This window comes from Peromyscus maniculatus, chromosome 19, assembly GCF_049852395.1.
Source record: "Peromyscus maniculatus bairdii isolate BWxNUB_F1_BW_parent chromosome 19, HU_Pman_BW_mat_3.1, whole genome shotgun sequence".
Taxonomy (NCBI): domain Eukaryota; kingdom Metazoa; phylum Chordata; class Mammalia; order Rodentia; family Cricetidae; genus Peromyscus; species Peromyscus maniculatus.
Window position 1 is genome coordinate 21175093 of NC_134870.1, and position 22092 is coordinate 21197184.

General features: G+C 37.1%; 1 protein-coding gene across 6 annotated transcripts in view; it reads right to left on the bottom strand.

The window, feature by feature from the left end:
* The window catches only part of Rit2 (Ras like without CAAX 2), a 327715-nt gene that overhangs the window by 256060 nt on the left and 49563 nt on the right, over positions 1 to 22092 (bottom strand). For 4 of the 6 annotated variants that reach the window (XM_042264076.2, XM_042264079.2, XM_042264078.2 and 1 more), the window contains exon 2: positions 6347 to 6403. The exons of the other annotated variants lie outside the window; for them this stretch is intronic. In XM_042264076.2, the coding sequence (XP_042120010.1) occupies positions 6347 to 6403 (57 nt within the window). The remainder of the gene's footprint in view (positions 1 to 6346; positions 6404 to 22092) is intronic. 6 annotated transcript variants of the gene reach the window in all.

A 22092-nucleotide genomic window follows, 5' to 3' on the forward strand; every position in this document is an offset into this window, starting at 1 on the left:
GTAGTTATGGTGATGGCTAGTATAATTTCATTGAAAAGAAGCATTTAAACCCTGAAGCAAATATTTGAAGAAGTAATGAGGTCAGCTCTAAACACTGAAGTGTTTTCCCAGAAAAGGTGATCAAACGCAAGCATGCCAAGATGAGCAAGCATCTGGCACACTCCAGGAACAATGAGCCCAGTGAGGATAAAATCAAATGAAGGAGGTTCAACAACAAAGCATTAAATCAGCAGGCAGCGCATTCTGTCCTTGAAGACCTTTTCATTGTTTATTTTTCAGTTTGTGGATTGAAACAGAGACCTTAATAATGCTGGGCAGATTGCTTGCCATTGGGCTGTAGCCAAGCCCTTATCAAATCTTGGACTTGTTATTTCATCATCATGGACTTCACAGGATTTGGTCAATATGTGAGCTTTTACCACAAGTATAAAGGAAAATTAAGGGGAACTTGTGACCAGAAACATAAGCCATCAGAAGTCTAAATAGGAAAGCTAAGTTGGAAGGTAGATAAACAAGCGCGGAAATTCAGAGAGAAATGAGATGAAAAGATAATAACTAGGCTGAGTCAGAGACACTAATAAAAATGTTTCAGAGAAAAAAAAGAGAGCCTGGCATCTTGAATACCAAGTTAAAACAGTATATGAAATCCAAGAGGTGTCAACCACATCTACTTCTAATAACAGTTTATACAGAGAGATGGAGAGGAAGTGGACATTGTGTAACCACTAGACTCAAAGCCATCTTCTCTAAAGGATTTGCATCCATGCTTGGATCTAAAAATAGAACTGAAGCTTACTTGGTAAAAAATAAAGAAGTTACTCAGAGTTTCAGGAACACATATGAGTGAGAGGTGGCAGAAAAAGGTTACGAGGTGTGCTTAAACTAAAAGAAAGCCAGATATACTGGAGCTTGGCAAACAAGTGGGGAGTTCCATGAAGACAGAATTATATCTCCAATCTACTGGGTTCCATATGAATGTCCTTTTCCCTCTACCTCTGCTCAAATATGGACAGGTCATTATTTACATAATCCTTCAAGTTCACCTTGATTTCCATCAACAATTATTTCATAGCCTTCCGTTGTAACTATATTCTACTCTCTCCAGCCCTCAAAAACATCTCTTCAGTAGAGCTTTCTAAAACACAGTTCTGTTTTTCTCTTTAAAATAATTAGATACATTAATCTGTGCTAATGTGTAAGTGATTCTACATGGCTTGAGGCCCTATCCCCCCGACTCTGAGCATTTACATTTTAACAGGAATTTTCTAGTAACACAAAGAAGTGAATCTATTAGTGTACATTTTAGATGCTAAGTAGGACATTTTAGTGTGATACAAGCCATACTATTTCTCTACATCCACTTAGGAAGTTTTTGCTCTGCCAGAGATACTGAGACATATAAACAGTGTAGTAAATTTGCTCCATGCTGGTTAATTGCACTATTTTTTCATGGTTGTGCTTTGCACATTAATATTTACTGTGCTCTTCAGATGCCCTGATCCTACCGTCAAAGTACTTTGCCACTTAAATGAGCTCCTTATTTAGAGAAGCATGCAAGTAATTTAGAAAGAATATTCTATGTGTGGTATTTTATTATGTTTCTATAGAGCTTGTAACAGTCCTTGCCAGTTGCTCAGAAAGAATATGAATCTTTTGGGTAAGCATATTATGCAGTATTCATGGTATGTAAGTGAAATTAAGGTCTAAAATGCTAAAAGAAGGAAAGTGTTTTCAATCTATTCAACTATGAGAATGTGTCTTCCTTGAAACTAAGATATAAATACAGCTAGAAAGTTAGTTTCATGAATTTCTGTTCTGTGAAAATCAAATAAATACCACAATAGTTGGGATAACTCTGTCACAACTGATTCTGGTTTATTCAAGTTGTTTTCCTTCCACAAGAAAAGCAGCTGAAAAAAAAAGGAATTGCATAGGTTCTTAAGGCCAACTTAACTAAATTGTGACCTGCATTAATATAATGAGCTCAAGTCATCATAATGCAATGAGCAAGAAATGGACAATAGGGTTCCAGATAAAAAGACACAATCAGCTCTTAGAGACAGGGAGGAAAAAGCAAAGTAAGGAAGCTTAATAAAAAACAGTTCTTGCCTATTTCTCTACAGAGCTGACTCTTGTAGCTTGTGTAATGCCTGGGAAATAATTTATGAATATATTGATATTGAATAAAGAGGAAAATCAAGAGGATGAAAAGAATCAGAAAAAAAGCAGGAAAACAATGACATTTGCATAATATTTCAAATTTTTCAATGAAATTTTCTTCATGCCAATAACTAGCCATGAAAAGTTGTCTACCTCGATCAATATATTTGTATAAGGATATCAATTCTGCTTTAACCCTACAAAAAAGGTGGCATGAAATAACTTGACATTACATAATCAGCATTTTTTCTATCTACTTTTCTGTCCAATCACTGCCAAAGCCATTGCTCTGACATTAGTTAGTAGGAGTTCCTATCCAGTGTTCAGAAAGGAGGCTTTGCTGATTCATGAATGGGTAGTAAACAAAAGCCAATTCATTCTTTAAATTGTTGAATTTGCCTTTTAATAAAGTATATTTCCACCCTGAAGTCCTGTGATATACTCCCCAATACCTCATAATTTTCTATTTAATTAGTCTATCATATAGTCTAACTTGTTCTTTATCTTCCCCACCTTTCCAGCAGCACTAAAAAGGCATCCACTCTGTTTGAGCTCAGTATATAACATGTTTAAAATCATACCTTGTTGTGATGACAGGCGAGTGGGAGATAATTACTGATTAATGCACGATTTACTCAGAATCAAAGTACTCTGTATGCGCAGGAAGCACAAGTCCTTCAGTGTTCCCACTATCACCTAATGTTTTATCCAGGGAAAGCTAGTTAAGATTTTTCATTTTTCAGCTTCGTTAATTAGTCAAGTCGGGTACTTGAGTTCCTAGTGTTTTATGTCTGTCTTCAAGTAAATAACAGTAATCATGAACAGAAACAATTCAAAACACATGAAGGTACCAATAAACAGTGATGTGGACTAAAATGCCTCATCTACAAATAAAAGCTTGATATGTATATTTATATTCTGGCTTTAAGAGAATTTGTCTTTTATTTCAGTAAAAGAGAAAAAAAACTACAACTTGTTTTGAAATCCTATTATAACTGTGTGTAGTAAGACTTTTAAACTTCAAGTTACAATTAAGGAACATATCTTAACAAACAATTCTAGACTATTTTCTCATAATCTTCTAGGAATTCCAGATTTCCTTGAAAAGCCTTCTTGAACAAGGACGTCTGAACTGTAGAGTGGATGCCTGGAGACTAATGCATGGCACATGAGCCTAGCTCATAGCAAGCAGAGCTTGGGGGAGTGGAGACTGTACTTCTCCATCCTTTCCAAATCCTTCCAGTGCAGCATCATGCTGCTTGCCTAGACCACTGACTGACTTCAAGGGGAAAAAAGTTCCTCTAATGTCTCCTAACTTCTCTTCCTGAATTGAAAATACCTGAAGATATAAGCTACGCTATTTAGATTTTTATTTATGGGGATCAAAAAGATTGTATTATAGAGTAGAAATGTAAACTTTGCTCAATGGCTGAGATGCAATGGTCATATCTAAAGATTTGAATTACGTGGCATGTCCATTTACTAACACAAAAGTTCAGAAAACAGGGTCTTAATATGGATATTACTTCTTAATATCTCTAAAATAATTATTCCATGAAGAAAATCAAGCTATGTTTATAATTATGTCTCATCTTTAGATATGTTCCCTTTAACTTCAACCTAGCCATTTCTGCTCTATTATTACTAATGTGTTTCTTGTGTGAAGTCTTTTCCCATTAGAAAATTGAACCAACTTTAAATGTTCATACCATAGCTATCTTCTATAAATCTGAGAAATGGAAATCACTGGTTACTAACTTTGAATGTGTGACCAGTAGATATGGAGCAGAATCCTTCCTTTGAGAACATTGGCAATAACCAGTATTCCTAACCTTTGTATTATATATTATAGAGAATCCAAAAATTTCAATTTGATATTCATTTGAAAAGAAGATTATACTAAGTAGAAGGTGAGGGCAAAAAAAGAACAACATACTAATTCTTCTCTTATTTCAGAAAAATATACCCAGAAATCTCAGTTAATATGATGGCATAAACACAGAAAATATTTCTTTTTTTTTCAGTTATGAGATAGTGTCCATGATGGGTGTTCTTCTTCTCTAATTCATAAGATATTCAAGCTACGCTAACATGAATTTCCCCTGGAGATGTCATTAAGCCATCAGCCAAAGTATAGCTAAGCGGCTAGAATAGACACAAAGTAAATTATATGAGCCTCTCACCCTCTACCATCAGGATAACAATGGAAAATTGTTAACCAATATCCCATTACAGAAGCCAAGAAATGAGATGGTGGGAGAGTCAAATTGAAAGCGATGAACTGCTGTTTCCATTTTCAACCTCCTTCAACACTATCTTGTTTATTTCTAGATAAAAGTATATTTTTAGCTGTTAGCACTGAATGTCCAGGTAGCCTAATCACAAAAAATGGATGTTCTCACAGTCTATCTGCAAATGTCACATCTATTCCTTGTAAAGGAGACACTGACAATGTATTTACATCTATTACCTTATCCCAGAAATTCTATTTTACATGAAGGGCTTATACGCGAGGCCAGTTTATGCAACATCAATACATACAGGACACAAAGATGACATATAATGAATAACAAAGTGCACTTGTGATATCACATATTCTCTATTATATTACTGAGTTTTCCAGTGATATGCAAGACTCACAGCTTTTAGCCAGAGATTTTTCCTTGTCTGTTATTAAAAGTGACAAAAAGCTAACAGCATCCACAAATTGAGATGTTTAAAATACCTGCTGAGAGAATAATCAATCACTAAAGCTGATCAGTTCTAAAACTGCACAAAGTGATTATTTCTGAAACAAAATTCAATTCCTTAGAGAATCCATCTGTATGTCAATTTGCTATACTTAAATCTTAGTAATTCAGTTAACCTAAGAGGAGATCGTAAGAAACTAATAGACTTTCTTAAAAGTAATATATCGGGGTCTAGAAAGATGGCTCTGCAGTTAAGAGCACTGTTGGCCTTGCAGGGGATCAGGGTTCACTTTCTAAGACGCACATAGTTGTTCACAACAACCCATGATTCCAGTTCCAGGGTTTCTAATGCCTTCTTTTGACCTCTGTGGGCACCAGCCATACATGGAGTACACATACATATATGCAGGCAAAGCACCCATACACAAAATAAAATAAATAAATCTAGTTCATTTTGATTATTTCAGCAACATAATTCATCCACATATTCTGTAGAATTTTCAGGAAGGAGTACAAGAGTATTATTAAAAAGATAATTTTGTGTTAATTAAGACCTTAAGTCAAAATTTCCTGATGAAAATTAAAAACTAGGAGATCTCACTTCTGCACAAAAACTGTTCCTCCTGAGAGAGGAAGTAAGGGAAGCGACTGGGAACAGAGAACTCTGAGTGATGGGAATAGAGAGCTCTCAATGATGGAGACCAAAGGGCTTTCACCCTGCCAGCAAGCCATATGTAAGAAACCCTGCAGTTCTCTTCCTCACTTGTGGGAAAGTAAGGTTCAGTACGATCTTAAGCTTGATGCATTTGTGGTGGACTCTGCTTGAGAATTTCCAACTCTCTCTAAAGCAGTTTTCTGAATGAGTAAAGCAGTTTTAAAGGCATCGTTCTTGCTTCAAACAAGGGAGAAAGCGCGATCCTCACAGCAGGGTCTCTCTACTGTTATGCTGAGAATAAAACTACAGTAGAGGGAGTAAGCATGCTTGATCTGGGGCACAAATCATACTTTGACTCACTGTGTTTTCTTTTCCTCATCTACAAGCAAGGCTGCTGCGTGAAAGGATGCCTAGATTTAAATGTTTCTCCAAATGCATCCTTGAGAAAAGTAACTGAGTCTACAATAGGATACCAGAGACTGAAAATGTGATCAAGTGTATGTGTAATCACATCAGCTATAATACTCAGAGCAAAGGTTTTTAATTCATTTTTTTCTAATGGAAAATATCCATTAGTGAGTCGAGAAATCAGCATAATGGATTTCAACCATCATTTACCAGAATAACTTGAACAAAGTATAAAATATGAAAGTGCATTATGAGAAGAAAGGACAAATACTCTCTCATGACTCAGAAATTCATACACATATTCTTGTGTATATATGCTGGATGATAGAACAAATTATACTTTTATTCACTAGCATTATCAACAGTGCTTTAAAAAACCACTTATTTACAGTGTATCTATTTGAGCTAGATGAGAAAAGCAGCTTTTACTTACCAATTGTGGGGTCATGATAATCTGGGAACTGGTGGCTTATAAACTGCATTGTCACTGCTGAAGAAGAAAAACACAGTCAGCCCTTACCTATGAATTATGCATCAACATAGCTCTGCATTTTGCTCTTTTCTCATAAGTAGCTCTCTTGTGTGAGTGACCACATTAATTATATGGCATTAGCTAGCACGTGACAATGATTGTAATAACACATAGTTATGAAAAACAGAAAGGTCTATACCATATATTTGTAGCAAATATGTTCAAAGCTTAATTGTATTTCAATCTCTGTTATAAAAAGAACATAACCTAGTGACAGAGCCTCTCAGCTCTGGTTAGTCAGTGGTTGTCAAGAAGTTTCTGGAATCTTTTTGGCCCTGAGTTTTATGATACCGGCTGAATCTACGTCTCTGTCACCAGCTGAGCGGTCAGAATCTGGTGTCAAACTGGACAACTAATGATAACTTGGGTAATCTGTCATCTCAACTTGAAAGATTCAGGGCATCTAAAATGAAATGAAATCACCACACTCTTGTCTCAGCAGAAATGAAGGAATACACTACTATTTGCTGAAGTGACTAACTGTCTCAACATATGTCTTAGGACAAATTCATTTAGATTATTTAGACTGCAGTGTTGAAGCTATCTTTAGATCCTTCCCCTCTTTCATCCTCCATACAAATAATCTAAATATCCAGTTTCCCTGAAACACCTTTCCAGTATGTCTAGGTTCCCTTTGTTACAGCCCCAGTTCTGAGTCTCATCCCTCTTTAAACTGCATTCTTTCCAGGAATTCTCTCTTCACTTCACAGAGGAGTGGGATCCTTACATCAACCGGGTCTCCGACTTGCTTGAGCACCACAGTGGTAAGAGAGAGAAGAGAGAATTCATGGATACCTACTTGCCTGAGAAGATCTTGGAGGAAAGGTCACAAACATTACATAATCCTCCTCATGCATTCTGTGTCATAACTTAGTTATTTGCCAACCTTGTCTGTAATGCAGCCACAGTAAATGTCAAGAGGAAAAGGAAAAATGTCTTGTAAAAAGATAACAGGCTCAAACATACCAGGGAGGGGACAACAGCCAAAGAAAATGTGAAATTTTCAAGTTTAAGAAAATGAAATGTCACCCTCTTCCTCCATCAAAAAGCAACAGCCCTTTAACTAACCCCATCTTGGTCTTCATATCGTCTGATATCCTGTGAGTTTCCACAAGGGATCCTCAGAGCTTTGTAAACACAGATGTCTTTTACAAGTTGCTGGTCACCTCAAGAAACCGTAACAAGACATTGCATTTGTTTACATTTCTGTAGATGATAACAAACTATACACTGATGCTTTTAGAAACAATTATTTACATGGTGTATATGTGTGTTGCTGAGTGAAATGTTCTTGTTTCAGTAAATCGAACAGCCCTCAAGAAAATTAAGAAAAACCAGCAACAGAGGACAACTCCTGCTTCATGGTGTGATCATTCATCCCTGTGACAACTTGTTTTGATTGATTTATGGACAGAATGTAAATGTGTGGAGAGGAAATTTGATGAGAAAAGTTGAGTGATGGACTGTAAACTTAATACAAAAAGTTAGAAATGAAAGAACTTTTTAAAGGCATTATCTTTTGATTTCTAAGGTTATTACAAGTACTATTTAATACCTGCATAGGGAGCAAGAATATTCCACCTCTGTAGATACGAGAATTTATGAAAAGCTAAGATATATACAGCATGAGAAAATACTCATAGATTTCATATAAAAACACGTTTGCTTTATTGGTGGTTACTTAACACATTTTGTGTAACTGCAATGATTCCTAAAACTTTATAAAATATTCAGTAAACACACATAATGAATAATGACCCCCAAATGGCTTAAATTTCCAGTCAATGATAGTAATAAGAGATTTAAAACAATAAAAATAAACCTATCTTATTTGATCTCTCCTTCCTATGCATGTCTTAATTTAAATTTTCATTTTATTTATTCAGGAATTTCCATAATTTACTATTCCATTTTCTACTTAACTTTAAATCAACTGTTCTTCTTTTGCATAATGCAGTATTAAACCATCAAATTTACGTTTCTGAGAAATCTGACAATATCATATATCATCCTCCTTAGAATGTTAGCAGTTTATGGCCAGAGGCAGACTGTCAGTTATAAAAAAAGGAAAATCATAAAAAGAAAAGAGTCATTTTCTACAGAGTAAAACACAAAACAACTGAAAGGCCGCTCAAAAGCAGACCATTCATCACTAATTCGCCTAGCCACACCCTCCCTTCAAAAGGAATCTGATTACTTATGGAAAGCACTAGACTGAAGCTCTCTGGATAATGATATAATCTAATAGCAGAGGCAGAGGACAGTCAGTCCCCACCATCCCCTTGGGAACTGAAGACCTGAGATGGGAAATAAGAACCTAAGAGACTGGTCACCAGGGATTTCATAGTTCTCTCATTTAGGAAGTATATTAGGACTTAGAAAAATTATTTAAACTTAGCATTTCTATTTTATTGTGAGCAAAAACAAATGGCTGGAGGGAAGTCAAATTAAAGAAGGCTGTAGATTAACAACCTGGCATGCTTCCTTCGCACTCCTTTGGATTGTCATTGCCGCCACCAGTACCACCAACACCGTCATTGCCCTCATGATCTCCTCCTCGCCTACATGAGATACAATTCTGTCACCTGTTACTTCAGTCTCCATCACGTTATTCTTTTCTAGTGCTTCTGGATTTCTAGGAGTTCTTCCTCCCTCCAATCATGCTCCCACTCAAGGAGAGAACTTAGTTAGCCTATTCTCTATGCCGGGACTGCACTTCTTTCAGACATCTGTGGAGCTGAGTCTCGTACGTTTTCATATTATTACTCACATATGGACTCCTTGGTAGGTGTTCCATCATCTCTAAATTTAAATCAAAACTCATTCCTTCCCACTGGAACTCCTTGTGTCCCTTTGTTGACATTAATTAAATCACTGAGTTCTAACCATAAACATTTATTACATAATAGATGATACTTAAGTACTTGGGACATATTAATGAGTGGTATAGGCTAAAAGAATGTGGATAGATGGACAGAGAAACCCTGATAAATGCATACGCCCTTGTACACATATTAATGTTTGCATGGTAGTAATGCAATGGAAAAATAAAATTATCATTGGATAATTATCAGAATATCTAATTATGGTAAAAAAAATTCTATGGCAAGAATTTAATAGATTTACAGTTTCAAACACCACTGGAATATGTAATATTTCCACTATTAGAGATTATATTCATGTAGTTCCTAAAAAAGAAAATTGTGAGCATTTAATTGCTGTTTTTTACTCTTTGGAGCAATATTCTATGTCCTGGCACCAATTTCTGTCTTAGTTAGAATTTCTACTGCTATGATAAAACACTATGAACAAAAACAACTTGGGAGGAGGGAGTTGTTTCATCTTATGGTTCTACAACAGATTACCTCACTAAGGAAAGTCAGGCCAGGAACTCAAACAAGACAGGAACCTGGAGGAGGAAACTGATGCAGAGGCTATCTATAAATGGGTACTGCTTACTGACTTACTCCACATGGCTTGTTCAGCCTGCTTCTAGCTCCCAGTGGTGGCAGGGCCCACAGTGAGCTAAGCCTCCCATATGAATCAATCAAGAAAATGCACCAAAGGCTTGCCCATAGTCCAATCTGATGGGGTCACTTTCTCAATTGCAGTCCTTCTTTCCAAATGATTCTGGATCGTGTCAAGTAGGTATAAAACTAGGCAGCATAACAAGTATATTAAAAAATGAAGGTACATTTTTTTTTGAAATGTCATTGCTTAAAATTAACTTGGTTTTATAGTCTTTAAAATAATTTGTTTATGATGAAACATTTGCATATCAGTTTAAAAGCATGAAAGTTGGACATTTAACCTTACATATTTCAAGAAGAAACAAGTTATCAGGTCTAAGATCTCTGTATACTCCAGGTTGAGGATCTATTGTGGAATCAAATAGATTTGGATCATAGGTCTCCAAAGTCACCTTTTTTTTTTTAAATTTTTTCTAATGTACTCCAAATTCTCTTCTCTTTACTGAAAATGTGTGTTAATCATCAGTGTGTCAAAGATGTCTTCTAAATACATGAGTATACATTGATGGCTACTTCTTGAATAACAAAAATCTAAAATCCTGTCTTATCTCAAGGTCAACCTCAATTAAAATGGTGTCACCTAGTTTTATGTCAGTAGTTAATTTAAATGCATTGTGTTATAACAGCATCAAAAGCATGTGCTCTTTCCCAAAGGTGGTACACCTGAAAGATGGATCATACCGAGGTGCCCAAAAGTCATCTGCTGAGAACCTTCAGTGGGAGTGAGAAAGTCACTCACCTGAAATGCAGTAAGATCCCTTCTAAAGTCAATGTAATGTTAGAGGTAAAATGTAGTCAGAGAATTAGCTAAAGACTTCTTAATCCTCACCATAGTTTTAGCACTGAAACATCAACTGTTTGGTAAGCTGCAAAGAATGCTGAATTTAAAATTGAGTGATGTTTATCCTAAATGTGCACTAGTGTCTCCTTTTCTTTTCTTTAGTTGATGTACTTTTAACATGTGCCTTGCTCTTTTCTATGGGACACCATTTGCTCTAAACTTATAAAAATTAGCATTCAGAAAGAGGTATTCTGCACGGGTGTTATGGTGGCTTCTAAATTCAAAACACACCTCATCAAATTTAAATCCAAAAACATGAAATGCAGTAACAAAGGCAAATGTAAAAGTTATATTTTCTGACCCATTTATTATAGCCTAAGAACAAAATCATCAAAGGTCAAAGAAGGACAGAGTATCTAATAACGCAATTTACTTGTTCATAAGACATTTACTAAGATGAAGGTGTTTCTCCATCCTCCCATATGTATGTGGATAGGGTAGAGAGTAGGTGAGGAGGGCGGGGCTTAGATCTGAAGGATGATGTACAGATTGGATGATGCACCATTTGGGTCAGGGATGGTGTTCAACTGGAGTTGGAGAAGAGAGTTGACTCTTCAGTTCCCCTTTTTCCTGAATATTTCCCTTGCATAGAATTCCTTCTGTTACTTTGATATTTTCCCATAAACTACTGATAATAAAAAGAAATTGTGCTTCCCAGCCTTGAAAATGTCTATTTATCTTCACTGACTGATATTAGCAAATGATTGATGAGACACAGAAACACAGTGGATATTGGAACTCAATATTACCAGTCATTGCTTATTTGCTCTATGCTGACAATCTTGTATTTTTTGTGTGTGGAAAAAAAAAGAAAAATAGACATTTTTCAACAATCTTTTCTGAAGTCTTTTGTCATTTATGAAAGGCCCCATCCCTTAAGTAATAAATTACTATTGACAATAGAAAGTCTGTACTGACATCTGTATATACGTGCCCTTCCCTCTAGCTGCATTCTTAAAGAATAATTAATGGAGACAATTATTGGAACTCCTTTTACATGAATGTGTGATGGAACTGCAGACAGTTCAGAAGTTCTCAGAGTTTAAGATGTGTGCAATTTATCATAGGAGCTACCAAAAACAGCCTTACATATACTATATGAGAATGCAATTTCTTATTATTTGCCGTAATACAGATGCATTCTGTCTTAAGATAGCAATCTTTTAATAAAATCATTTCAGCATTTTAGAGAATTGTTAGTGAGGAACAGATGCTATCATATACTCAAAGTTGAAGGCTTCTTTTTTGTAAGTTTAGAAGAGTATTAACCAAGTGTAACACCCGTGATGTAAGGATTTCTATCGTAGTTCACAATATCTAAGCATTCTTCTTGACTCGAATATTCTCCATCTTACATCCAATAATTCTGTAATAACGGTAAATTAGCAATAGGCTAGTCAGATGCTTTGTGAGTTTTGTGGCTCAGAGTGTTATAGATGTCCTAGACATCTTTCCTCATTACATTGTTCTTCCTACCTGAAATTACCCATCTGATGCCATTAATGCTTCAAGTTCCAGACTCACTTTCTAAAACTGTTTTTCTTCTTCCAGCTCACAAAGTCTTTTAATAAGCAGCAGGAGCACCACAGAGAGAAACTGACAGCAAGCTGTGCAGCATTCTGGATTCTTACCCACATCATATATGTTTATATCAATAATGGTATTAAGGATATAATGATGCTCTACGTTCTACAGGGATTTTTTTTATTTCTACATTATTTTCAAGTATGCATTTATCTTCATTAAATTTTTGAGGTGACAAAATCTGAAAACAATGGTTAGCATGTCGGATGTCATACATAAGATTAGGATGATTAGGGTAATTCTGACATACTGGAATGACAGGACAAAACTGAAAGGAAGAGATGGATTGGTGTAAAAATCTGATATTGTAGTTAATATAATAATGTTACAATATAGAAGTGTAGAATGAGTTGAATATTGTGTAGTATCCATTCAAATAGGAAAACAGATGTGAATGCTGGATTCAGATGAACACAATTATATGACACAACTAAATTACCCATTTGGAATAGATTGTGACAGTATTATCAGTTTTCAAGGTATTACTTATTGGTTCTCTATACCAGATTTTTTAAGAGATGAATGACTGCTGGCTGGCTACAACAGAACTTGAGTTGCCTTTTATCCAACCCCTCCTTCCATACTACAGCCCTGAGATGAGCAGTTGACAGGAGGGATTCTTCTGCTGGCCTCCAGTACCCATTGGCTTGGACACTGTCTCCCTGGAGATTCAAGCAGGGAACTAGAAAAAACAGGTTCTTGTTCATTCTAAATGTAGAGAATTGAATCCTGGCTATTATATCTAAGGCTGTTGTTCTTAAAGCATAGGCACACTACTTCAGTAGTCGGAGAGAGTCATTCAGAGGGAAACTGTGCCCTCCTTTCTTTAACTTTGTACCTTTATAAAACTCTGTCTTGATTATACTTCAAAAACCTGTACTCCAAAAAAATGGAAAACCAGGAAGAAATGGACAATTTTCTGGATAAATACCACATACCAAAATTAAATCAAGACCAGATAAACCATTTAAATAGACCAATAACCCCTAAAGAAATAGAACAGTCATCACAAGTCTCCCAACCAAAAAAAGCCCAGGACCAGATGGTTTCAGTGCAGAATTCTACCAGACTTTCAAAGAAGAACTAATACCAATACTCTTCAAAGTGTTCCACACAATAGAAACAGAAGGAACACTACCAAACTCTTTTTTTGAGGCTACAATTACCTTCATACCCAAACCACACAAAGATGCAACAAAGAAAGAGAACTACAGACCAATCTCCCTCATGAACATTGATGCAAAAATACTCAACAAAATATTGGCAAACCGAATCCAAGAATACATCAAAACAATCATCCATCACGACCAAGTAGGATTCATCCCAGGGATGCAAGGAAGGTTCAACATACGAAAATCAGTCAATGTAATACACCATATAAACAAACTGAAAGAAAAAAACCACATGCTCATCTCCTTAGATGCTGAAAAAGCCTTTGACAAAATCCAACACCCCTTCATGATAAAGGTCTTAGAAAGATCAGGAATACAAGGAACATTTCTAAACATAATAAAAGCAATTTATAGCAAGCCAACAGCAAACATCAAATTAAATGGAGAGAAACTCAAAGCAATACCACTAAATTCAGGAACAAAACAAGGCTGTCCACTCTCCCCATATTTATTCAATATAGTACTAGAAGTTCTAGCTAGAGCAATAAGACAACAAAAGGAGATCAAAGGGATACAAATTGGCAAGGAAGAAGTCAAACTTTCACTATTTGCAGAAGATATGATAGTATATATAAGTGACCCCAAAAACTCTACCAGGGAACTCCTACAGCTGATAAACTCCTTCAGTAAAGTGGCAGGATACAAGATCAACTCAAAAAAATCAGTAGCCCTCCTATACACAAATGATAAAAGGGCTGAGAAAGAAGTCAGAGAAACATCACCCTTTACAATAGCCACAAATAATATAAAATACCTTGGGATAACACTAACTAAACAAGTGAAAGACCTTTTTGATAAGAACTTTAAATCTCTAAAGAAAGAAATTGAAGAAGATATCAGAAAATGGAAGGATCTCCCATGCTCATGGATAGGCAGGATTAACATAGTAAAAATGGCAATCTTACCAAAAGCAATCTACAGATTCAATGCAATCCCCATCAAAATCCCAACACAATTCTTCACAGACTTGGAAAGAAAAATACTCAACTTTATATGGAAAAACAAAAGACCCAGGATAGCTAAAAGAATCCTATACGATAAAGCAACCCTTGGAGGCATCACCATCCCTGACCTCAAACTCTACTATAGAGCTATAGTAATAAAAACAGCTTGGAACTGGTATAAAAACCGACATACGGACCAATGGAATCGAATTGAAGACCCTGACATTAATCCATGCACATATGAACACCTGGTTTTTGACAAAGGAGCCAAAACTATACAATGGAACAAAGAAAGTATCTTCAACAAATGGTGCTGGCATAACTGGATGTCAATATGTAAAAGATTACAAATAGATCCATATCTGTCACCATGCACAAAACTCAAGTCCAAGTGGATCAAAGACCTAAACATAAATCCAGTTACACTAAACTTAATAGAAAAGAAAATAGGAAGCACTCTTGAACGCATTGGCACCGGAGACCATTTCCTAAATAAAACACCAACAGCGCAGACCCTGAGCACAACAATTAATAAATGGGACCTCTCAAAACTGAGAAGCTTTTGCAGGGCAAAAGACACAGTCAATAAGACAAAAAGACAGCCAACAGATTGGGAAAAGATCTTCACCAACCCCACATCTGACAGAGGATTGATCTCCACAATATATAAAGAACTCAAGAAACTAGACATCAAAGTACTGAACAGTCCAATTAAAAAATGGGCTAAAGAGCTAAACAGAGAATTCACAAAACAAGAATCACAAATGGCTGAAAGACATTTAAAGAAATGCTCAACATCCTTAATCATCAGAGAAATGCAAATCAAAACGACTCTGAGATACCACCTTACACCTGTCAAAATGGCTACGATCAAAAACACCAATGATAGTCAATGTTGGAGAGGATGTGGAGCAAAGAGAACACTCCTCCACTGTTGGTGGGAATGTAAACTTGTACAATCACTGTGGAAATCAGTATGGCGGTTTCTCAGAAAATTAGGAATCGAACTACCTCAAGACCCAGCCATCCCACTCTTGGGCATATTCCCAAGGAATGCTGATTCATACCATAAAGATACATGCTCAGCTATGTTCATAGCAGCACTATTTGTAATAGCCAGAACCTGGAAACAACCTAGATGCCCATCAACAGAAGAAGGGATGAAAAAAATGTGGTACATATACACAATGGAGTACTACTCAGCAGAGAAAAACAATGAAAGCATGAAATTTGCAGGCAAATGGATGGAACTAGAAAAAAATCATCCTGAGTGAGGTAACCCAAACCCAGAAAGACAGTTATAGTATGTACTCACTCATTGGTGGATTCTAGGTATAAAATAAAGAACAATCAGACCACAACCCATAAAACCATAGAGGCTATATATATAGCATGGAGGTCCCTAGGACGACTGTGGCTTATAATAAATTTCAGTTTTACTCAATTATTGAAAAAATAATAGCCAAATGAATGGAAACACATGAACTATGAACCAAAGGCTGAGGGACCCCCAGCTGGATCAGGCCCTCTGAATAGGTGAGACAGTTGATTGGCTTGATCAGTTTGGGAGGCAACTAGGCAGTGGGACCGAGTCCTGCACTCATTGCATGAGTTGGCTGTTTGAAACCTGGAGCTTATGCAGGGACACTTGGCTCAGTCTGGGAGGAAGGGACTGGACCTCCCTGGACTGAGTCTACCAGGTTGATCGCAGTCCTCGGGGGAGGACTTGTCCTGGAAGAGGTGGGAATGGAGCGTAGGCTGGGGGTAAGGGGAGGGTGTGGGAGGGGGGAGAATAGGGGAACCCATGGCTGATATGTAGAACTGAATGGTATTGTAAAATAATATATTTTACAATAAATAATTTATAATATATATATATGAAAATGGATAGAAGAAAAAAAAACTCTGTCTTTCCAGATAACCCTAACAACATACTGCTTCTAAAACTAGATTAGAGATTTTTAAATAAGCAAAATTTTGTCATTCTTTTCATTTAATTACACATGTTAAGAGTTATTTCCTGTGGAAATATTTTACTACACTATATTTCTTTTCTATAAAATTTCAATTTTAATTCATGCCCATTGTACTTACACATTTCCCTTTTGCTTTAACTAATATTGTATTACATTGGTTGATTGGTTTCATTGTTTACAAGATTCAAGGTACTGGATTGTTTATAAAATGTCAAGCCAGGCTTAGTGAGTGGTATAAGCCTATAACTGGAACTGAAAACAAGAGATCAAGATCATTATCTGATACATAACATGTTCAAGATCAGCCTAAGCTACATGAGACATGTAACCAAAATTAATAACAATAACAAATGGAACAATACACATAAGAAATGTGGAATCGGGGCAATGGGCTATACAGGTATGACTCTGGTACTTAAATTACAATGAAGGCCATGGTAAATCATGTGGACTAAGTTATTAAACACTCCCAGAATGTTTGTTTACCTTATTGCAAGGTTGTTTACAAGGCCCGTTATCTTCAAAATATAAATAAAGAACTTCCAGCGAAGGGGAGGGTAGGATATTTGCCTAAGACATTATAAGAAAAAAAAAAACATGTCTGCACATCAACATCAGGCATTTAACCTGTTCTTAGAACACTGGACTGATCACTGTGCCTTTGCAGGTACTTATGCAGCAATAGTTTCTTCGTTAATACTGTCATTGTTCAGGTCTTGTTTATGCAGCCAGTTCTAGGAGAGACTTCACAGCAGACCTCTAGGCATTCTGATTCTTACAACCTTTCTGCATTGTGATTCTTACAACCTTTCTGACCCTCTTCTGAGCCACAGGAGCTGTGCTGCAGATGCAGCCACTGAGCATCTGTTGCTCTCTTCTGCACTGTGTTCAGCTGTGGTTGTCGTTTGCTATAAATAGAAGCTTCTTGGATGAGGAGTTGTAGGGGTGGGCAGGGATCTCACAGGGTCCCACCCCTAGACAAAGAAACACAGGTAACTAATGAATGCTGAGAGAATTAACCTCTACCAGGGATGAGCTCCTTAACTGATCCAATACAAAATGGTCACCCTTGGAACCATATACATACAAACAACAAAACAGACTCAGCAGCTTGTATTTACGTTCCTTGTTAGGGCTTCTACTGCTGTGATAAAACACCATGACCAAAAGCAACTTGGGGAGCCAAGACTGTATTTCAACTTCCAGTCCACACATCACAGTTCATCAATGAGGGCAGTCAGAATAGGAACATAAACAGGGCAGGAACCTGGAGGCAGGAGCTGATGCAGACACTGTAGAGGAGTGCTGTGTAGAGTGCTGCCTACTGGCTTGCTCTTCATAGCTTTGCTAAGACCACTTTCTTATACCAACCAGGACCAGCTGCTCAGGGGTGACTCCACCAGTAGTGGGCAGATCCTCACACATGGATCAATAACCAAGATAATTCACCAAAGTCTTAACCACAGGCCACTCTGGTGCGGCCATTTTCTCAGTTGAGGTTCCCCCTTTCACATTGACTCTAGCTTGTGTCATGTTGACATAAAACTACCCAGCACATATATGTAACAATAATAATCAAAGTAAAAGAGGCTGTCGGTTTGAGAGTTGGAGGGGTTTGGAAGGGCTTAGGAGGGGGGATGGGAAGGGCCGGAGGGAAAGAAAGTGGGGAAATGACTTAATCAGACTTTAATTAAAATGTTTTATCAATTAGATTTTTAAAAGATAAAAATACAATTATGGAAAAATAGTTTTCTTACATATAAACTAGGTATATATTGATTGGGAAATTAAATAGATGCTAAGGGGGAAGCAAACTTAAAGATTTGTGCATCATAGTTACTAAATGAAAAACATTTCTTGTTATTTTTAGTGACTTACTGTGTTGTGTGACAGCCAGAGGCAGAGATTCAATAGTTTCATACTGCCAAAATGCAGCTCTTTGCATATAGCACCTACCTCATGAAATTTGCTGATTACATTATTTAATAGATTTTTTTTAATGTGGCAAGAAAAAAAAGACATGTGTTACCAAATATTGACAAACATCCAAATGGTATTTTTTATATACTTAAACACTATAAAGGATAGGTTCTTGTTCCATGCTACCATAGACTTGAGCTCCACATGAGAAAATCTTTTCACTGGATCTGCCATCCACTAGCCATTAATATGTCTACTGCAGAATCTACATGCTTGATTTAATCAAATTTGCTTGTACTCCATTAGTCTAAGTTTACTTTGACTCTGTTCCATCATTTTCTATCATCCTCTTTATGACATTCCATTATCTTAGTGTGCTCAAGACAGAATATCAAGCAGGATTTGGACACCTCAGGACTCTATTTGCAATTCCACATAAAGAGAAGAAACGTGTGGAGCCGTCTCTTTGCTGAACGTTCTCTGTACTTGGTCCCCTGTTCCAAATCCCAATGAGCTTTTGTAAATATATCTGTGGGTGCAGGCTCTGACATGTCTTCTGGAGATGTGTAGGGACCTGAAAAAAAGCAGAATGAACTGACCGCTGCACTCAGTTGAGGCTTCAAGACTACGAAGATGAGGCCAAAGTGTCCTTACAGACAGCTTCTCAAGATGGCGAAGTTTCAGAAAAGGACTAATTTATAATTCCTCAGAGATAAATTGGATGATTTCTGGTAACTCATTTCAAAAGAGAAACTAAATATCTGACACATTTAGAATGGTGGTCCATATGAACTCAGGAAAATCAATTGAGAAGGACCCCATGTCAGGGTCCCTTGCATAATGACTGAAGAAGAGATAAAGCATGTGAAAAATAAGTATTTTGGTTTACATTTTATCAGTTCTTCAGACAAAAAAAAATGTGTCTCTGTGTTCATCAAGTTACTTGAGGTGTTTACCAATGCACCATACAGCCCCCTTTCATAGATAATGATTAATCTCTTCTATTGCCTATTTGTCCCTGTGTTTTTTCCAAGCTTGGTCTCAACAATTCTCGATCATACAAACCCTCCTCTTTCTTGCCAACTGGACTCCTGGAGCTCTACCTGGGGCCTGGCCGTGGATCTTTGCATCTGCTTCCCTCAGGCATTGGATGAGATTTCTAGCACAACAGTTAGAGTGTTTGGCCATCCTATCACCAGAGTAGGTCAGTTCGGGCTGTCTCTCGACCATTGCCAGTAGTCTATTGTGGAGGTATCTTTATGGATTTCTGTGGACCTCTCTAGCACTTTGCTTCTTCCTATTGCCATATGGTCTTCATTTATCATGGTCTCTTATACCTTGTTCTCCCTCTCTGTTCTTGATCCAGCTGGAATCTCCCACTCCCCTAAGCTCTCTTTCCCTCAAAACTTGCCCTTCATTACCCCCACTCACGTCCAGGTTGTTCATGTAGCCAAACTAATGGAAAAACATGAACTATGAACCAATAGCTGAGGAACCCCCAACTGGATCAGGCCCTTTGGATAAGTGAAACAGTTGATTAGCTTGAACTGTTTGGGAGGCACCCAGGCAGTAGACCGGGACCTGTCCTTGGTGCATGAGCTGGCTGTTTGGAACCTGGGGCTTATACAGGGACACTTTGCTCATCCTGGGAGGAGGGGACTGGACCTGCCTGGACTGAATCTATCAGGTTGAGCTGAATCCCCAGGGGAGTCTTTGCCCTGGAGGGGATGGGAAAGGGAGGTGGGCTGGGAGGAAGGCGGGGGGGGGGGGGGACAGGAGAATACGTGGCTGATATGTAAAATTAAATTATAAAATAAAAAATCTCTTCTATTGAACAATTTTCATTTTTTTCTGGAGAATTTGAAGGATATTCCATGTACCCCTTTTTATAAAGCAGTAAATATACTTTACTGGAGAAGCAGCCCTAACTGATGTGCCTCTGTTCACTCATAGACACCCAGCTATCGGGTACCCATGCTCATGCTCCATGGTGCCTGCTGTCCTATCATCCTATTCGTTAACAGACACTCATAGAGGGTGATTCCAGATGAGACCTCCCAGCGAGGGCAGCAAAGCGTCCGAGAAACACTCCCACAGATTTTACAGCCCTCTGCACAGAAGTCCTAAAAGCTGTGTTGTTGCTTCATCTATCTGCCTGATGCTTTGATAATGGAAGTGTTTCCTAGAATTGTAGAAAAGAAGCTTCTGGTAATTTAAAATAAATTACTGTTATTGTAAATTGGTCATTCTAATTCTTAAATTATGCTTCACTTTTTTTTTCTGGTATGGATTAGCCTCACATTTTATTATCCCTATGGGTCACTCAAACCTTGTTGCTGAAACTAAACATGAATCTAAGATATGCTGTATCTGAGAAATGCCACTGTGGTAATAGATGCTGCTCACTGCTGCTAATCATAGTCATTTTCTTCTACATTGAGTTGTCAATCATGCTGTGTACAGAATTCACCTCAGTTTCTCTTACTTGAATCAACTCATGGGTATCCCTCTAGATATATGGCAGTAATATGGATCTACTGCATTATTATGTATAAGCTCTTGGGTAAATTTTGAGAGTACATTTACTCTGCCTTTGGAACAATCCAGAGTTTATATTCATGGGAGAAGAACACCCTGGTAAATGAGTGATTGCTTCTCAGAAATTTATATAAATAATCTCAATTTAAAATACAAAGAATCATAGTTTCCTTACAAAGAAGGTAATGAAGGAAGGTTATAAATCAGACAAAAGTATAATGCCACAATTGTATGAATACAACATGATGAAACCCATCACTTTGTATGATGACTTTAACATCAAAAGGAGAAAAGAAAAGCTATGTAATGAGCACAATTCTCTGCCCTCACTGTGAGGTCTCATCCAGAACCACATTACTTGGGAGCCCTCTATGATTGTCTGGTAATGAAGGGGACAACAGGACACCAAGGCACCATGGAGCATGAGCATGGGTGCCTGACAGCTGGTGTCCAAGAGTGGGCAGATGCAAATCAGTTAGGGCAAATTTGTCGGTTTCTGCATAAAGTGTATCTACAGCTATGTAAGAAAAGGTACATGGAATATCCTTCAGATTCTCCAGAAATAAATGAAAATTGTTCAATAGAAAAGATTAATAATTATCCATGGAAGGGGGCTGTGTGGTACATTAATAAAACCCCAAGTAACTTCATGAATTCAGAGGCACATGATTTTGTCAAAGACCTGATAAAACATGAACTTAGCACAAAGACAGAATGAGCATGTCTTACAATAAATAAATAGCTTCATTAATTTCCAGAAATGATACTTAACAGAGCACTGATTATGAGGTCTTTGCACTTGCTGTTTGTCTCGGAGAGGAAGATTTAGATACAAAAGAACATAAATTTCACAGGCAGTTTATAGGTCACATGAGCAAGGAAGTGAGTACAGAGAAGTCAGTTGTGTGTCTGGGTTCATGGTCAGGCAGACACATTGCTGAGGGCTAACAGGACTTTATGGTTATAGTGCTACCTTCTATACCAATAGCAGCTTCAGTATGAGAATTTTGTAAAGGTAAATTCTGTGGGAAGTTTATTTGCTGCTGTTGTTTATCTTAGTGACCTACCTGTGGATGTTTACTCACGGTCTATCCTTGACTTTAAAAATGAAGTCAGCTAAACAACATAACATGTCTCCACAT